Source organism: Lactuca sativa, chromosome 5, assembly GCF_002870075.4.
Source record: "Lactuca sativa cultivar Salinas chromosome 5, Lsat_Salinas_v11, whole genome shotgun sequence".
NCBI classification, from domain to species: Eukaryota; Viridiplantae; Streptophyta; class Magnoliopsida; order Asterales; family Asteraceae; genus Lactuca; species Lactuca sativa.
In genome coordinates, this window is record NC_056627.2 from 284,387,011 (window position 1) to 284,401,763 (window position 14,753).

At 33.1% G+C, this 14,753-nt stretch overlaps 1 protein-coding gene across 1 annotated transcript; it reads left to right on the forward strand.

Moving 5' to 3' along the window:
• The first annotated feature begins 5,657 nt into the window (after positions 1–5,657).
• Positions 5,658–7,532, forward strand: LOC111910219 (uncharacterized). The gene is made up of 3 exons (XM_023906009.3): positions 5,658–5,925; positions 6,706–6,937; positions 7,042–7,532. The coding sequence occupies exons 1-3, from the start codon at positions 5,831–5,833 to the stop codon at positions 7,321–7,323; spliced, it is 609 nt and encodes a 202-aa protein (XP_023761777.1). The 5' UTR covers positions 5,658–5,830; the 3' UTR covers positions 7,324–7,532.
• The last annotated feature ends 7,221 nt before the right edge of the window (positions 7,533–14,753 follow it).

A 14,753-nucleotide genomic window follows, 5' to 3' on the forward strand; every position in this document is an offset into this window, starting at 1 on the left:
AGCCTTGTGGCTTTGTGCATAATCATTACAAGAGGAACAGTGCATATAAGTTTAAAATCTAAACAGAGTTCGATAAATTTCAGGAATTCTTACATTTATGACAAGGATTTGGAAGTGTGAAAAGAGAATCATTGAAATTATGTTCAATCGATCTAGTTCACAAAGTAAGGATCATAGATAAACATATAGTGCATACTTGGTGTATGGCAAATCTATTGTTTAGAAAAACATAGTGTGCAGGCTTGGAGCATGGGACAACTAGTGTTTTTAATTCAGGTATAAAGTTGATAAAACCGAAACAATGAATAATGAGTAATTAGTATGGTGATAAATAAAAGTGGTCTATTTATATTCATAGGGTTTGATACGATATTTGATTCATTTATTCTTGTGTTTCACTTTGCATGTTTTGACTTCCATAATAACTAGGTTATTCTTCCAGAATGACTAAGTTATTCAAACCATCCACGGTCGGTCATATGGCGGAAGTAGATATGAATCAAGACTGTCATGGGTTGGCTTGTAGAGGTCCTAGTTGGTGGACAAAGTTGTGCTACAACACTCATGAGTGCTCATAAGTTTTGAGTATTGGATTCAACCCGCGCTCATTTGAATCACTTCATAGATTTTATCATGAGTGATCATGAGACGATAATATCTTATATTCTTCAAACCTAGAGATATGAGTTGTTACTATGAGTTGGTTATACATTGATTGCACGAAAACGCATTGGTAACTCGATGTTATAAAACGTGCCTTTGTGTATCATTCAACAAGTAGTAGAACAAGTCATATGAGTCGAAGTTTATCCATTCCTTTTACCTTCAGGATAAAAGCGATATTTGTGGGCCCCTCGATGATTTAATGATGACACATGTGAGTGCTTGGCCAAGCCAGGACTGATTTGATTTGTTCAGTCAGTCAGTCGTCATGAATCGGAAATCGAGAAACAACAAATGGACAGAGAGAATGATTATAATCCATGTCTCAGTCCATAAGATATCTAGAATGGAGGAATATATGATCCCTTATCTAATGGACAAGTCATTTACAAGGTCAGAGTTCGACAACGGCTTTAAGAGCTACGATTGTCAGTTAGGTTTTGAAGTCATACTCAATAATAGTTTTAGACTTATCCAAGTGGGAGACATTTGGATTAATGTCTAAGTCCATAACTATATTTGCTATGTACTTGACCCGACCCGGCATGGTCCATTTGGGTTGCACTTCACTAACACAATTTATATGGATAGTCTTTTGAGAATAGTATATTTATGATTTATATTAATATTATAAGTTCTAATATATTAATATGGAATCGTATTATTTAATTAGTATTGATCAAGAATTAATTTAGAATTAATTAAGTGATCAAAATGAACTAATTAAATATGGACTCTTAGATATATGTGTGTGATGGGCCAAGTTTATTTAGGGTGGGCTAAGCTTTCATGGATAGTCCATGGAGTGTTTAACCCATGGATCATATGAAATGAAAGGTCATGGGTTCCACAGTATATAAAGATGTCCTTGGTTGGTGGAATTGGCACTAGAGTGGGTACACTAAGAGGGCTAGCCCATTTCACTAGAGAGAACCAAAGTGTTCTTATTCTCAAAGTCTTCTAAGGTGTTTTGGTGATTTGTGATTCCACTTGAGGCTTCCACACTATTGGGGCTAAGCTCTTAAAGCTTGAAGACATCAAGCTACACCAAAAGGTATGCCATCTAACTAGTCTTTGTAGTATAGTTGCCTCATATTATGCTAGTTAGGATTAAAGCCTTGGAAAGTTTTTATTTACATGTATAATAAAGAAAAACATAGATCCAAGGTTTATAGGGTTGCATGTACACCATAGGAGTGTTAGAATGCTCAAAATCCAACACATGTGTCAGCAATTGCACTTAATAAGTATATGTATCATTTCATATAATTTATGTAAATAAATTTATACATGTTAAACTCAACTAAATTAGAGAGGATTCCAATAAGTTCATTACTAACCGGCTGCCAAGGATATTTCCCCAAAAATATCTACTCTAACATATACAATAGGAAGACTCTCACTGCGTCTGCATCACCTAATTTATGAAGTAAGTCATTGAACATGTGCATAAGGTTATCTATTCTCACCTTACATGAAGGTCAGACAAATGGAAATATACATTGTATTAACTGAGCAAAATTAGAATAAGGGGAGGGGGAATAGTCCCCAAACCGCAACCTGGTAATCATGCATAATGTTTTCCTGTCGAAGCAAACCCGATAGTCGTGTATCAGAAATAAAAGCTCTTGGACGTCAACTGGATCATTTGAAGTATATTACTTTACATAAGATAGTATCAGAGTAAAGGGTGACATTCCACACCCATCGGCATGTTCACATAATCACCAAAACAAGACTGTCTAAACATGGCCGCACAAACTCCTATGTTTTGTAAACGATTCATGATTTCCCGCCCAAGTTTAGGCATGCATGTTGTAGTCACATCCACTTTGTATGTTCTGTCATGACACAATCAAAGAATCATTAATTAGGGAATTTAGCTTGTATGTTATGGAGGAAAATTTGGAATACAGTATACAAGACAACTTTTTCAGATCAAATTCTGGACCACTCTTCCGGAATCCTTTTTTGGAAATGGATTTCGGATCACAATTCTAGATAATAACAATTTGGATCCATATTCCGGAACCGTTTGTCATATTCCGGATGAGTTCTTAGTATTCCGAAGGTGTTTTACGGATTCTGGATTCGTTCCGGACAAGTGAAAATGGGTATATTTGTAAGAATTTTTGATGTGACATACATATATAAGTAAATGTAATCATATAATTGTTTTTAAACTAAAAAAATCATAGAAAAACAAATAAAACCTATATAATTGCATAACTTATATAGTTGTTAAAATACAATCTGCAGTAAAGATATATAATTATAAACATACATATAAAAAGTGAATCTCTTCAGCGTCAGAAGAAGACATTTGTGATTTAATGGGTTTGAAACGTATCTAGAATGTAGGTTGTAGTAGTTCTAAACGGTCTCCGAAATAAGTGAACTTAAAATTGAACTCCGAAACGGAATTTATAGGGTAAGGGGACCACAAACCGAATCAGGTCGGATCTTATATCGGATCGGTTTGGGTCTTATAATCGTTACCATTTTCCTACAAACAGGTTTGAAATGACATATTACTTTCAAATGTAATCTTGGGTTCTTCCAATCACAAGTGTAACTTGTAAAAGTAAAAGAAAAAAAATAAATAAAATCATAGGTCAAATAGATTTTCATAGGTGTTGAACTGCAAAAATATTTTTTTAAAAAAAATCGCAAGCCTCTTGCATTTTTGTAAGTGGTGGTGACTTGCTAAAATCTAAAATAAATAAATAAGTCTCCGGCAAGCTTAGCACGATGGCTTGCGAAAATTATTTTTATTATGATCATTTTTTCTGGTTTTTTGTTGTATTTTGAATGCAATTATATATATATATATATATATATATATATATATATATATATATATATATATATATATATATATATATATATATATATATATATATATGGGAAAAGGGAATATACATTACAACCCCACCTAAGCTTAGGTACTAAACCTCTTGAAAATACATTCTTTTACTATACAAAAGATTACGATTAATGGATTCACGATTAATACTTCAAGATGTAAATTCAAGATCGACACAATAGGGTTTAGGGTTTAGGGTTTAGGGTTTAGGTTTACGTTTAGGGTTTAGGGTTAAGGTTTAGGATTTAGGGTTTAGGGTTAGGGTTTAGGGTTTAGTGTTTAGATTTAGGGTTTAGGGTTTAACTTTAGTGTTTAGGGATTAAATTTAGGGTTTAGGTTTAGGTTTAGGGTTTAGTACTGCTCACTTGGATGAAGTAATAAACGATAATTGAGGAAAGCAAACGGAGATGATAAAACGATAATGAAAGAAAGAAATGTTATGGAGAATGATATATTTACTAAGTGAAACCAAACAGGGTATATTTAGCATGTTAAAACGACATATTTTAGAGGTTTAGTATCTAAGCTTAGGTGGGGTTGTAATGTATATTCCCTATCCCCTATATGTATATATATATATATATATATATATATATATATTATGGTTGTTTTCTCTATAATGATTTATTAAATACTCATAGTTAACGAGAGAGTATAGTATACTCTTCAGAAGAAGAAGAAAAAAAATGCATTTGGCAGTAAGAACTAAGAAGTGACTATCTCAAAGTTAGGGCGGACCCGAAGGAAGTTAAGAAGGTGCCTATGAACATGCCATTCTTCCCTAAGGGCCCAAAATTTTATCCACTTCAAAGGCGTCTCGTTAGATTAATCAATGTTCGCGACTTTACATATTCGGGAAGTGGAAAGCATGAATTTGGTTTGAGTTTCTTAATGATCAATTGTCAATTGGTGATACGTATGAAATTAATAGGAATTATCTGTATCCTTGGTGAGTGACTAAGTGGTAACAGTCTCAGTCTCAATGTCACATATATTCATTCGTATTTAAGAATCACAATCGCAATCTAGAATTCATAGTTGCGATAGAAAATTTAGAAACCATGTTCTCGATTCTTATCTTCACAAGGTTGTAAAAATCGTTCAGCGGTAGCTCGGCGGTCGACTGATGATAAGCGATTAATCGGACTAGGCGGGGATTAATCGGGGATCCTTAATTATTAATAAAATTATTTAAAAAAGTTAATATTCCCTAAAAAACTAAGTATTTGAAAATTTAAAATTTTTAAAATTTTAGTTTAATATTTTAAAATTTGAAAGCTTAAAATTTTGGTGTAATATTTGAAAATTAAAAATTTTTGAATTTTTTTAAAAATTCTCGCCTATGACCGTGAGACCACCAAGGACCGCCAAAGCCGATTTTGACAAATTTCCGCCAAGCACCCTAATCGTAATCGATTCAAGGCCGTCAAACGATTAATCGGCTACCAAGGCCGATTTCTGCAACACTGTATCTTCACCCTTCGACCTCCAAAAGTTACAATCATCGACTCTTCTAATATTTGTGAATCTTGATTAAAATTCAACTTGACACTCTTTTAAAATTACTAAATTAGGTATGTTTCTATTCTAACTTTCTATCTTTTTGTTTTTGATTCAATGCATCTAGATTCTAATCGACTAATTTCTAAAGTATGTGTCTCTAATTCAGATTTTTACATTGAGATTCTCGCTTGGTTGCTCAAGACTCAAGAGCAGAGTTCATTTTAAATTCAAAATTTATCAGTTAGCATGCCTTCTGGAATTAAAAACCATGAAGCAAGTATATTTTTTTTGTGTAATTGTGTCTTGAAAGTAAATTATGAGATAAAATGAGAAAGTAATTTATTTTTTTATTATTTTATAAATTATAAGTTTTAGTTTTATTTTTATTAAACGTATAGGGCCTCCGTAATCTCGGGGGGCGACCCTAGTTCAAGCTCTATATAAACATAGATTGTTATTGGGTATAGATTAGTTGTCTTTTTAAAAGAAAAGAAAAAAAGTATACTCGTTAGGAAATAAATTCTCTAACATGTTTAACGTAAGTAATTCATTGTGTATTCAAATGAGTTGTATTTATTTTTATATCTTATCTATTTTTTTTTTAAACACCCCTTAAATCAATGTAAACGTGAATGTTACTTTCCAAAAACGGTTTTATGAAGAAAGAGGCGATTTTCTCACGAAGACAGTGGACCAACGATGTTATCGTGGGTCCGTACGGCAGCATATCCCGGACCCCGTTGAAAAGAAGAAAACTATAAATATAAAAAAGGCACAATCCTACGACATCCATCCGCCATGGCTTCAAAAGCGAGGAAGTGGGCAACAATCATTTCTTTCACTGCTTCCAGAATATTCTTTTTCTTCATCTTCTTCCAAATTCCTCTTTTCAGGTATCAATTTTATCGCTTCTTTGTTAAATCCATGTGCTGACATTTTAATCTGCAACTTATTCAACGAAAATCGTTGATTGAGACGTTAATTTTGACCTAATTATCTTTTTGCATTCGACATTCGTGCTTCGACATCAGAAGCTTTTGCATTTTCAGTTTTTCACATTCATGCAGCAGTCTGATTTTTAATTACCTTTTGTACGATTTCTGACGAAAAGCGGTTCTCTCCCTTAGGTTTTTTTTTCCTACATTCAAGTAATTTAATGGCAATGCGGAAAGAAAAATCTGTTCACGCTGTTATGATCACAGTTTACATTCGCAAATCGTTAATTGAGAGATTAAATTTGTCCTAATTATTATTATCTTATCCGCAATCTGTTTTTAGTTGCTTCATTTACAGTTTCTGCGGAAAATCAATTCTTCCTCGTTGATCTTCCCACTTTTTCTACAACGAAGTGAATTAACAGCAATGCTTACAGATCAGATGCTAACAGTTTTATTGCATTTTTTTAATTCATGTGTTAACAATTTACACCTGCATTTACTTCCTAAATTTGACCTAGTCATCATTACGTTACATCATGCACCAATCTGTTTTAAATTACTTTCACTTTACAGTTTCTGTGGAAAATCAGTTCTTTCTTCAATTCCTGTTCATCTTCCAACAGAAATTACGTTTTTTTTTCTACAATAAAGTGATTCAATGGCAATGTGTAAAGAAGATGAAGAAAATTTGGGATTTTTCAAGAAACAGTTATTTTGATACATATATTTATGCAGATTTCCATGTAGAATTGGAACATGCATGACACCAATGGAGCTAACATCTTCTCATTTACTTGCGAGTGAAGTAATTCCTTCAGGGGTAGTGACAGCTGTCCTTTACCCAGGTGCCATTGCAAAAGCTCTTTTCAATGATAAACCTATTCCAAAATACAATGCCTTATTAGACTCATACAAGTTAAAAAATCTCAAACAAAACCCTTCAGTTACTGATCTTCAACATATCGAGGTTTGTTTTTTTTTTTTATCAATTTATGTCATAATTTGTTAATAATAAATTTAAAAAAAAAAAAAAAAAGAGTATAAATTGATAAGAAATCCATTTTTTTTTAGGTTTTAGCAGGGAGTTATTTGGCAATTGCTGGTGCGATGATAGGGTTGTATAGATCAAGGAGATTGGGATTTTTTGGGATGATTTTGTTAATTTGGGGACTTTCTAAAGAACCCCATTTCAACAAAAGACATGAAGTTTTCAAAAATTACAAAAATGCCATTTCGGTTTACTACCCGCCTATGTCTATCACGGTCGTTTCTGCGTTCCTTTCTATAAGAAATGATGTTAGGAAGATTGTTTCTTGTTTCAAGTGGAGTTTTTCAAAGTCAAAATACAAATGAAGCTTTCGAAAAATCATGTATTTTCTTCTTTTTTTTTATTGTCAAAGATGTAGTTTTCGTAGTCCAAATTGGTTCATATGTTAGAATTTATTTCTCATTGATGGTTCATGGAATATGCTTATATGTTTCCTTTCTAATTACATTTTTTATGTTATATGTTTGAGATGTGGTCAATAAATAAAACTTGCATTAACTATGCTTCGGATGAATGAGTTGAAATTATTTGCATTATTCTATTTAATTTATCATCCATAATGACTTTTAGCGTGTTTAAGTGGGCCATTTTGAACATGTGCAACTCTTCGTACCAACCCTTTTTTGGCAAATAAAAAACAATAAAAATAAAAAATCAAACTGTATCAATCGTGATTAATGAAATGAGAGAGAATGTCTTTTTAATGCAATTGTAGAAATCAACGAAACATAAATTCTATGTGGATAACCGAACCATTTTAACCGAACTATTACTAAGATGTATGGTTCGGTTTCTAATTTTTTATTAACCGAATACATATGGTTCGATTATAATCTTCATCAAAAACCAAACCACTATAAATCGAACCAAACCAATAATATTAATAATGTTTTAATATAATATAATATTAAATATATGGTATGTAATTATAATGGGAATTGAAAATTTAAAGGGTAGTTATTTGGAGTTAGATATGATAAATAATATTTTATCAATACAATTATATATACATAATAATTCACTTTTTATAACGATAGACTATGTGTTTTTCAATTTTTATAGAAAAATATTTTTATTTTTATACCATCTTGGACCATTTTGGTTAACCAATATGAACCATTAACCGACTAAAGCCACTAACCAAAACCACTATTAACCGTTGGCCAATTATTATCGAAATACATGAATTAATTGTAATGGTTATGGTTCGATTTTGTTAACTTTTTCTATTTTAGTCATTTTCTCAAAATTTCAAAAGTGTGTATGTATTTACCTCACGTCTAAGAAGAAAGACATTTTTTTCACTATTATTATCGATCAATATTATTTTTACGAACTATATAAAACATTCAAAAAAACAAGAAAATAGTTTTGTCTTCAAAAATCTTCAAACTATTTTATTTTAAAAAAAAATTGTAATCAATTAAAGCCTAATATTTAATTAGTAATATTTATATTTTTAATTAAATTTAAATAACTATAAGATACTTGTTACTTTCCGTCTGTAAAAGAAAACAAGTTTATGAATAAAAAAAAAAACTTAGGGGGTGTTTGAGTTATCTTTTGAGATGCTAAAAGTCCTTTTAGATAAGGATAACAGAGAAAAGATATTTGGTAAAAGCTCATTTTGGATTTTTCAAAGAAAACTGACTTTTTGGAAAAATCAGAAAACCTGGCTTTTTGTAACTTTTTTCAAAAGTTTTTTTGCCCTCTAAAAGTATACCTCAAACACCCCCTTAAACGTCGAAATGTACGAGTCAAATAAGTATTTTATTAGTCTTAACATTGAAAAATATCAAATCAGTTGTATTTAGAGTGTTGTATATTTAATTTGGTTTTGTTCATAACAATTCTATTTAGTTGAAGAAATAAGAGACTACGGTAATAAAAATTAGTGGTTTGGAACTTTATATTGTAATTTTTAAATGTTTCTAATTTAATACATAATCTATAAGTACTTCGTATATATTTGATGAGTTCCAAAAGATAAAATGTTAACCTTTATTAAAAAAAAATATTTGAAAAATATATCAATATAAAAGTAGTTAAAATAGTGTATATCTGACAAACTATAAAAGTAATAAAACATAAAGAGTATTGTTGCAAAACATGAATACATAACCAAGTTTTTTGGAAAATAATAAACTTGTACATACAATAACTAAGTTATTAAAAAAATAATAAGAAAAATAATTGATAATTACTAAATATATGTTTAATAATAATAAAAGAAAATTAAATTTTATAAAAACTAATTTATTATAAAACAATAAGGGGTGTTCTCGTTTGATATCTCATATTAAGAGGTTACACCTTGTTTCCGATGAACGTAAAAATGTGTTGTGGAAGGCTATTTCTGGGGACCATGGATATGTGCTAATTGTATGAATATTCGTGCATTGAATCGCTATTGCCACCACCCTAATGGCCTTGTACAATTTACTGATGGGGTCGACGGCATGAGTGGATACATTTTTGGCATTTCAAAGCCAGCTTCCATAGGGCATGAAACCGTAGTACTTAAAGGGATGGCTTTGGAAGCTGTCCTGCTCGATCGTGTTTTCAAGGCACCTATCACGACCGTCAAAAGTATCCCTCATAGTTGTCGTATGGCTTTCTATCAAGTGTTGCAAACAACTCTTAACAAGGTGGTCGCTCACCCGAGTCTGTTGAATCATGGGTTAGGCTATTGTTGCTCCCCCGATGTACTTTGCAGGTGTTCAGGCCTAAGAACAGACAAGAACGTAGGTCTGGGAACAGGAAATCGTCACAAAATCGTTGTATATTGAATTCTTTGGCTACGTGGGGGAAAGAGAACGGTATTGTCACATTAATTGAAAATATGTTCGAAAATGCATGTCTTGGCTCATTAGGCCAAAGTGTTGATCACTTTCAGGATGGCAGAACAAAGGGCAGTATCAACGTCAGACAATGTCTCCGTAAGGTGGCTGATGGACATGTTACAGCAGCTATGAAAGTGTTGTGCTCCTCGGGTGTTGCTTCACATGACAGTGACACTATCAAAGCTCTAGAGGCTAAGCATCCATACAAGCCACCCTCATCTATGTCGATTACCATTTATTCCGAGCCTCCCTTTATAGTAGATATTGACAATGTCCTTGGTTGTATTAAATCGTTTCCTAAAAGAACTTCGTGTGGGAGAGACGGCTTGAGAGCTCAACACATTTTGGATGCTCTATGCGGGGAGGGGTCTGCTATAGCCACAGATCTCTTACATGTCATCACTACAGTGGTTAACCTGTGGCTAGGGGGAAGATGTCCGTCATGTTTGGCAGAATTTGTAGCGTCTGCACCTCTTACTCCGCTCCTAAAACCTGACAATGGAATCCGCCCCATTGTTGTGGGCATTATATAGAGGCATTTGGTCTCAAAGGTTGCTATGAAAGGAGTTGGTAAAGAAATGGCACAATACCTTAGTGACTTTCAATTTGGAGTAGGTGTGTTAGGTGGTGCTGAAGTTATACTTCATAGTGTCAATAGGGTGTTGAATGCACGTCATGATGATGGATCTCTTGCAATGCTTACTGTGGATTTCTCAAATGCCTTCAAGTTAGTGGATAGATATGTCTTACTTCACGAGGTCAGGATGAGGTGCCCTTCCATTTCCTTATGGGTCGAATTCTTATATAGACATGCAACAAGGTTGTATTTGGGAGATAAGCATCTTTGGTCCACTATTTGGGTCCAGCAAGGCGACCCTTTGGGACCACTTCTTTTTGCTCTTGTACTGTACCCACTTATACATCAAATTAGAGACAATTGTAAGCTTCTTCTTCATGCTTGGTACCTTGATGATGGGACTGTCAGTGGAGATTCAGATGAGGTGGCCAGAGTATTGAACATCATTAGGGTGGCAGGCCCAGGATTGGGGCTTGAGCTGAATATCAAGAAAACAGAGCTATTTTGGCCTTCATGCGATGGTAGGAAGCTTCGTTCAGGTTTATTCCCTGCTGACATTGGGTGACCGTCAGCGGAGGTGAAGCTTCTTGGGGGAGCTACTAGTAGAGATGCGAGTTTTATTAGTGGGTTAGCCATAAAGAGGGTTGCCAAGGTTGTTGACCTGATGCGCCTTCTACGGTTCTACCACAGTTACCTGACCCCCAGAGTGAGCTCGTTTTTCTTCGATCTTGCATGGACATCGCCAAACTTTTCTTTGGCCTGAGAACGTGCCAACCTGTTCACATGGAAGAGGTTGCTTTGTGTTTTGATAAAGGGTTACGTGGGTCGATTGAAGACATTGTAGTTTGCGGGGGTCCGTTCTTTGGGGACCTTCAATGGCGGCGGGCTTCGTTACCAATTAGGTTTGGTGGTTTGGGGTTGTACTTAACAGTAAAGGCTTCCTCCTATGCTTTTGTGGTCTCACGAGCTCAATCGTGAGTGTTACAAGACCACATCTTACGAAATAGTGGCATATATGGTATGGATTCAGATTATGTTTGTGCTTTGGCCTGTCTTCATGATACGATTCCGGGCTTTGACTTCAGCGGTTTCACTAATAAGGACACCGCCCCTCCAAAAGCCCAACATTCATTGGAGAGTTCCCTTTTTAGTAAAGTTGTCCAAGACATGAAAGTTCACTTCGACATGACGATTAGACAGAAAGCAATTTTTGAGTGTCTAAGGGCCCCACATGCTCAGGATTTTCTTATAGTTATTCCTATTGACGGTCTTGGCCAACATATGTCGCCAATGGAGTATTGTGTCATTCTTAAGTATCGTCTTATGATCCCTTTATTTCCATTTGACGAGACTTGCCCTATTTGTCGCAAGACATGTTTGGACTCTTTTGGGGAGCATGCAGTTCATTGTAAAAAGCTATCGGGTTTCTAGTACCGACACAATCTGGTTAGGGATGTTCTTTTCGACATATTTAGGCGCGCTAGGATTTCTGCCAAGAAAGAGGCCCCTGTGAACTTTCTGACTGACCTATTGGAAGGAAGATCAACACTTAGACCAGCTGATGTTTTAGTATTTGGATGGGTTGGAGGAAAACATGCATGCGTAGATCTAACTGGGGTTTCCCCTCTAGTGGGCTTAGGGAGTAGAGTTTTCACTGTGGGGCAAGTTGCTTTAAAAGCTGCATCAAGCAAAGTGGCAAAACATGAGAAAGCATGCATGGAAAATCAACACACGTTTATACCATTTGCATTTGATACTTTCGGTTTCCTTGCGCCAGAAGCTTTGGAGCTACTCAATAGAGTCCAACGAGTCATGCATAGTAATGTTATGACTCCAAGATCTATAGATTTTGCTTTTAAAAGAATTAGTTTTACCATCCAAAAAGGGGTTGCGGCACAGCTTGTTGTTCGTTTACCCGCAACGTCTATGTAAATCTTTCTTTGAATTTGGTTTGAAAAGTTCTGAACCAAAAAAAACAAATAAAAATAAAATAAAAATAATATGAGATTGATACGAATGAAATGACTTGTATGGATTTATTTAAGAAATTATGGGGTTTTTTAAGATACAATTCTTAATTGGCTTTGAAATGACATTTTTTGAGTTAACTAAAAAATAAAAAGAAAATTACAAATATAGTCAATTTTTTTCATTATTTTTGTTTAAACAACAAAAAATAGTGTTTTTCATTAGCAATAGTTGTGATTTCGTACCCTCTAGCTGTTATTTTCTCTATTTGGGCTGTGATTTTACCCCAATTTAAACCCATGGGCTAAAAGTATAAAAACCTCAAATTTTGGATATATCACTTGTGCATCAGGTAGTGGTGCACAAAAAAACCGGTTTACGATCCGAACCGGTGTCCGAACCGAAAACCGGTTCACCTCTGAACCGGTCCAAGTTAGAACCGATCTGATGCCGAACCGAACCGGCGGTTTGAACCAATTCTTATTTCTGAACGACGAGACCGGTTTCGAACCAGTTTACAATGAACCGGATTTCCGAACCGGTTTTGGACCGATTATGAACCAGTTTTTGAACCAATTATGAACCGGGTTTTCGAGATGTTTGAAGATGTTTTTTTATGTAACCTATAATATCCCAAAAAATAAAACAAACAATCAAAAAAATATACAATTTCTGCCGGTTTTTTTTAACATGTTCGAAGAACCGGTTTTGAACCGGTTTAGAAACCGGTTTAAGATGATCTGGTTTGTATAGGATCGGATAAATTTGATGGTGAACCAGTTTGAAACCGAACCGGTTTAAGGGTGAACCGGTGTTGACTTTGTTGACTTGAACCGAACCGTTCCACTGAACCGAACCGGTTCGGAAAAATAACCGGTTTGTACACCTCTAGCATTAGCTATGTATAGGTATGTATACCTATGTTTTTTTTTGCCAAAATCTTCTCATTTTTTATATATTTTGACATATTCTTACCATATGTGACTTCTAAAATCATTTTTATCATTATTGTGGCAAAAAAATCATTTTTTTGCCATATTCTTACTATTGGGATATATATATATATATATATATATATATATATATATATATATATATATATATATATATATATATATATATCCTTATTCTAATAAAATAATAGTTTTATTCTCCTTTTGACATGTGTCATCCTATTAGTCCTCCTAATTAATGCATATTTTATTCTCCTTTTGTCATGTGTCACCTTATTATGTCTCCTAATTAATGTATGTCACTTGTCAATTTCATTTCAAATTTTAAGATTTCCACTTTAATTACATTAATTAATAACATTAGAATAAAAATTAAAATAAAAATAATACAAATGATATAATTTCACATATTTATTTAAATCAATGATTAAAATTTAAATAACTAAAAAACTCTTAATTAATAACTTATTTAAAATAATTAATTAATAATTTTGAGTTTTTATTATAAAAATTTAATTAATTTTGTAACCGTGGTTCCCACGGATTATAAACTAGTATATAGATAAACTCAAATTTCGTAAGGAAATCACAGTTAGATAACAGCTAGAAGGTACCAAATTGCAGGTGAGCATAGCCACATGTGGTTTCAATGGCTATTTTGGAAAAAACCATATTTTTGACTATTTTTTAAAATGTTATCGTATTAGATTAAATTTGTAATTTTTTCAAAAACAAATGGGCGTTTGTTAACCCAGTGTCAGGTTTTAAACTAAGAGCATCTCCAATGGTTAACTTACTTTATCACTTAATATTTTGGCACATCATTAATCTAATACTTTTGACCTCTAATTAAATGGGTTCTCCAATGGTTAAGCTTTTTCCATAGCTTTTTTTATAAATTTAACTTTGATCCTTATATATCTAAAATGTTCATACAACTTCCTCATTTAATTAATAGTCTTTAAACATATTATAATTGAATAGGAAATATTTTAAATTAAGATTATCACTAAAAATTAGTATATAAACATTTAACAAAATTAAAAACTATGATAGAAATAATTAAATAGTTAAATAAATGAAAAACATTTAAAACTACAATATAATTAAGAGGGTAAAAATAAAATATGTTAAAAATAGAAGATGGTAGATGCTTAAAGCTTTATACTATATTGACCACTCATTATATGTAGTCAATATAAATACACAAAAAGCAATCAACTCCAATGGTATTAAATGAAAATAAGTGATGGATCAATAAAAAAGCTATAAAATAAGTCCACATTGGATACTCTAATTGTAAGTTCAATCTGCGAAACATCATTAGCTTGAGGTTGTTTGGTGTGACCCGTTCGAATTGTCGGAGATCAATGGGTTTGAAATATTTATTTAAA

What these genes read in the sequence shown, in the direction of transcription:
- LOC111910219 (XM_023906009.3), top strand. Translation starts at nt 5,831, where the DNA reads ATGGCTTCAAAAGCGAGGAAGTGGGCAACAATCATTTCTTTCACTGCT. An exon ending in TTCCAAATTCCTCTTTTCAG is followed by an intron (nt 5,926 to 6,705) that starts GTATCAATTTTA and finishes ATATTTATGCAG; the next exon opens with ATTTCCATGTAGAATTGGAA. An exon ending in CTGATCTTCAACATATCGAG is followed by an intron (nt 6,938 to 7,041) that starts GTTTGTTTTTTT and finishes ATTTTTTTTTAG; the next exon opens with GTTTTAGCAGGGAGTTATTT.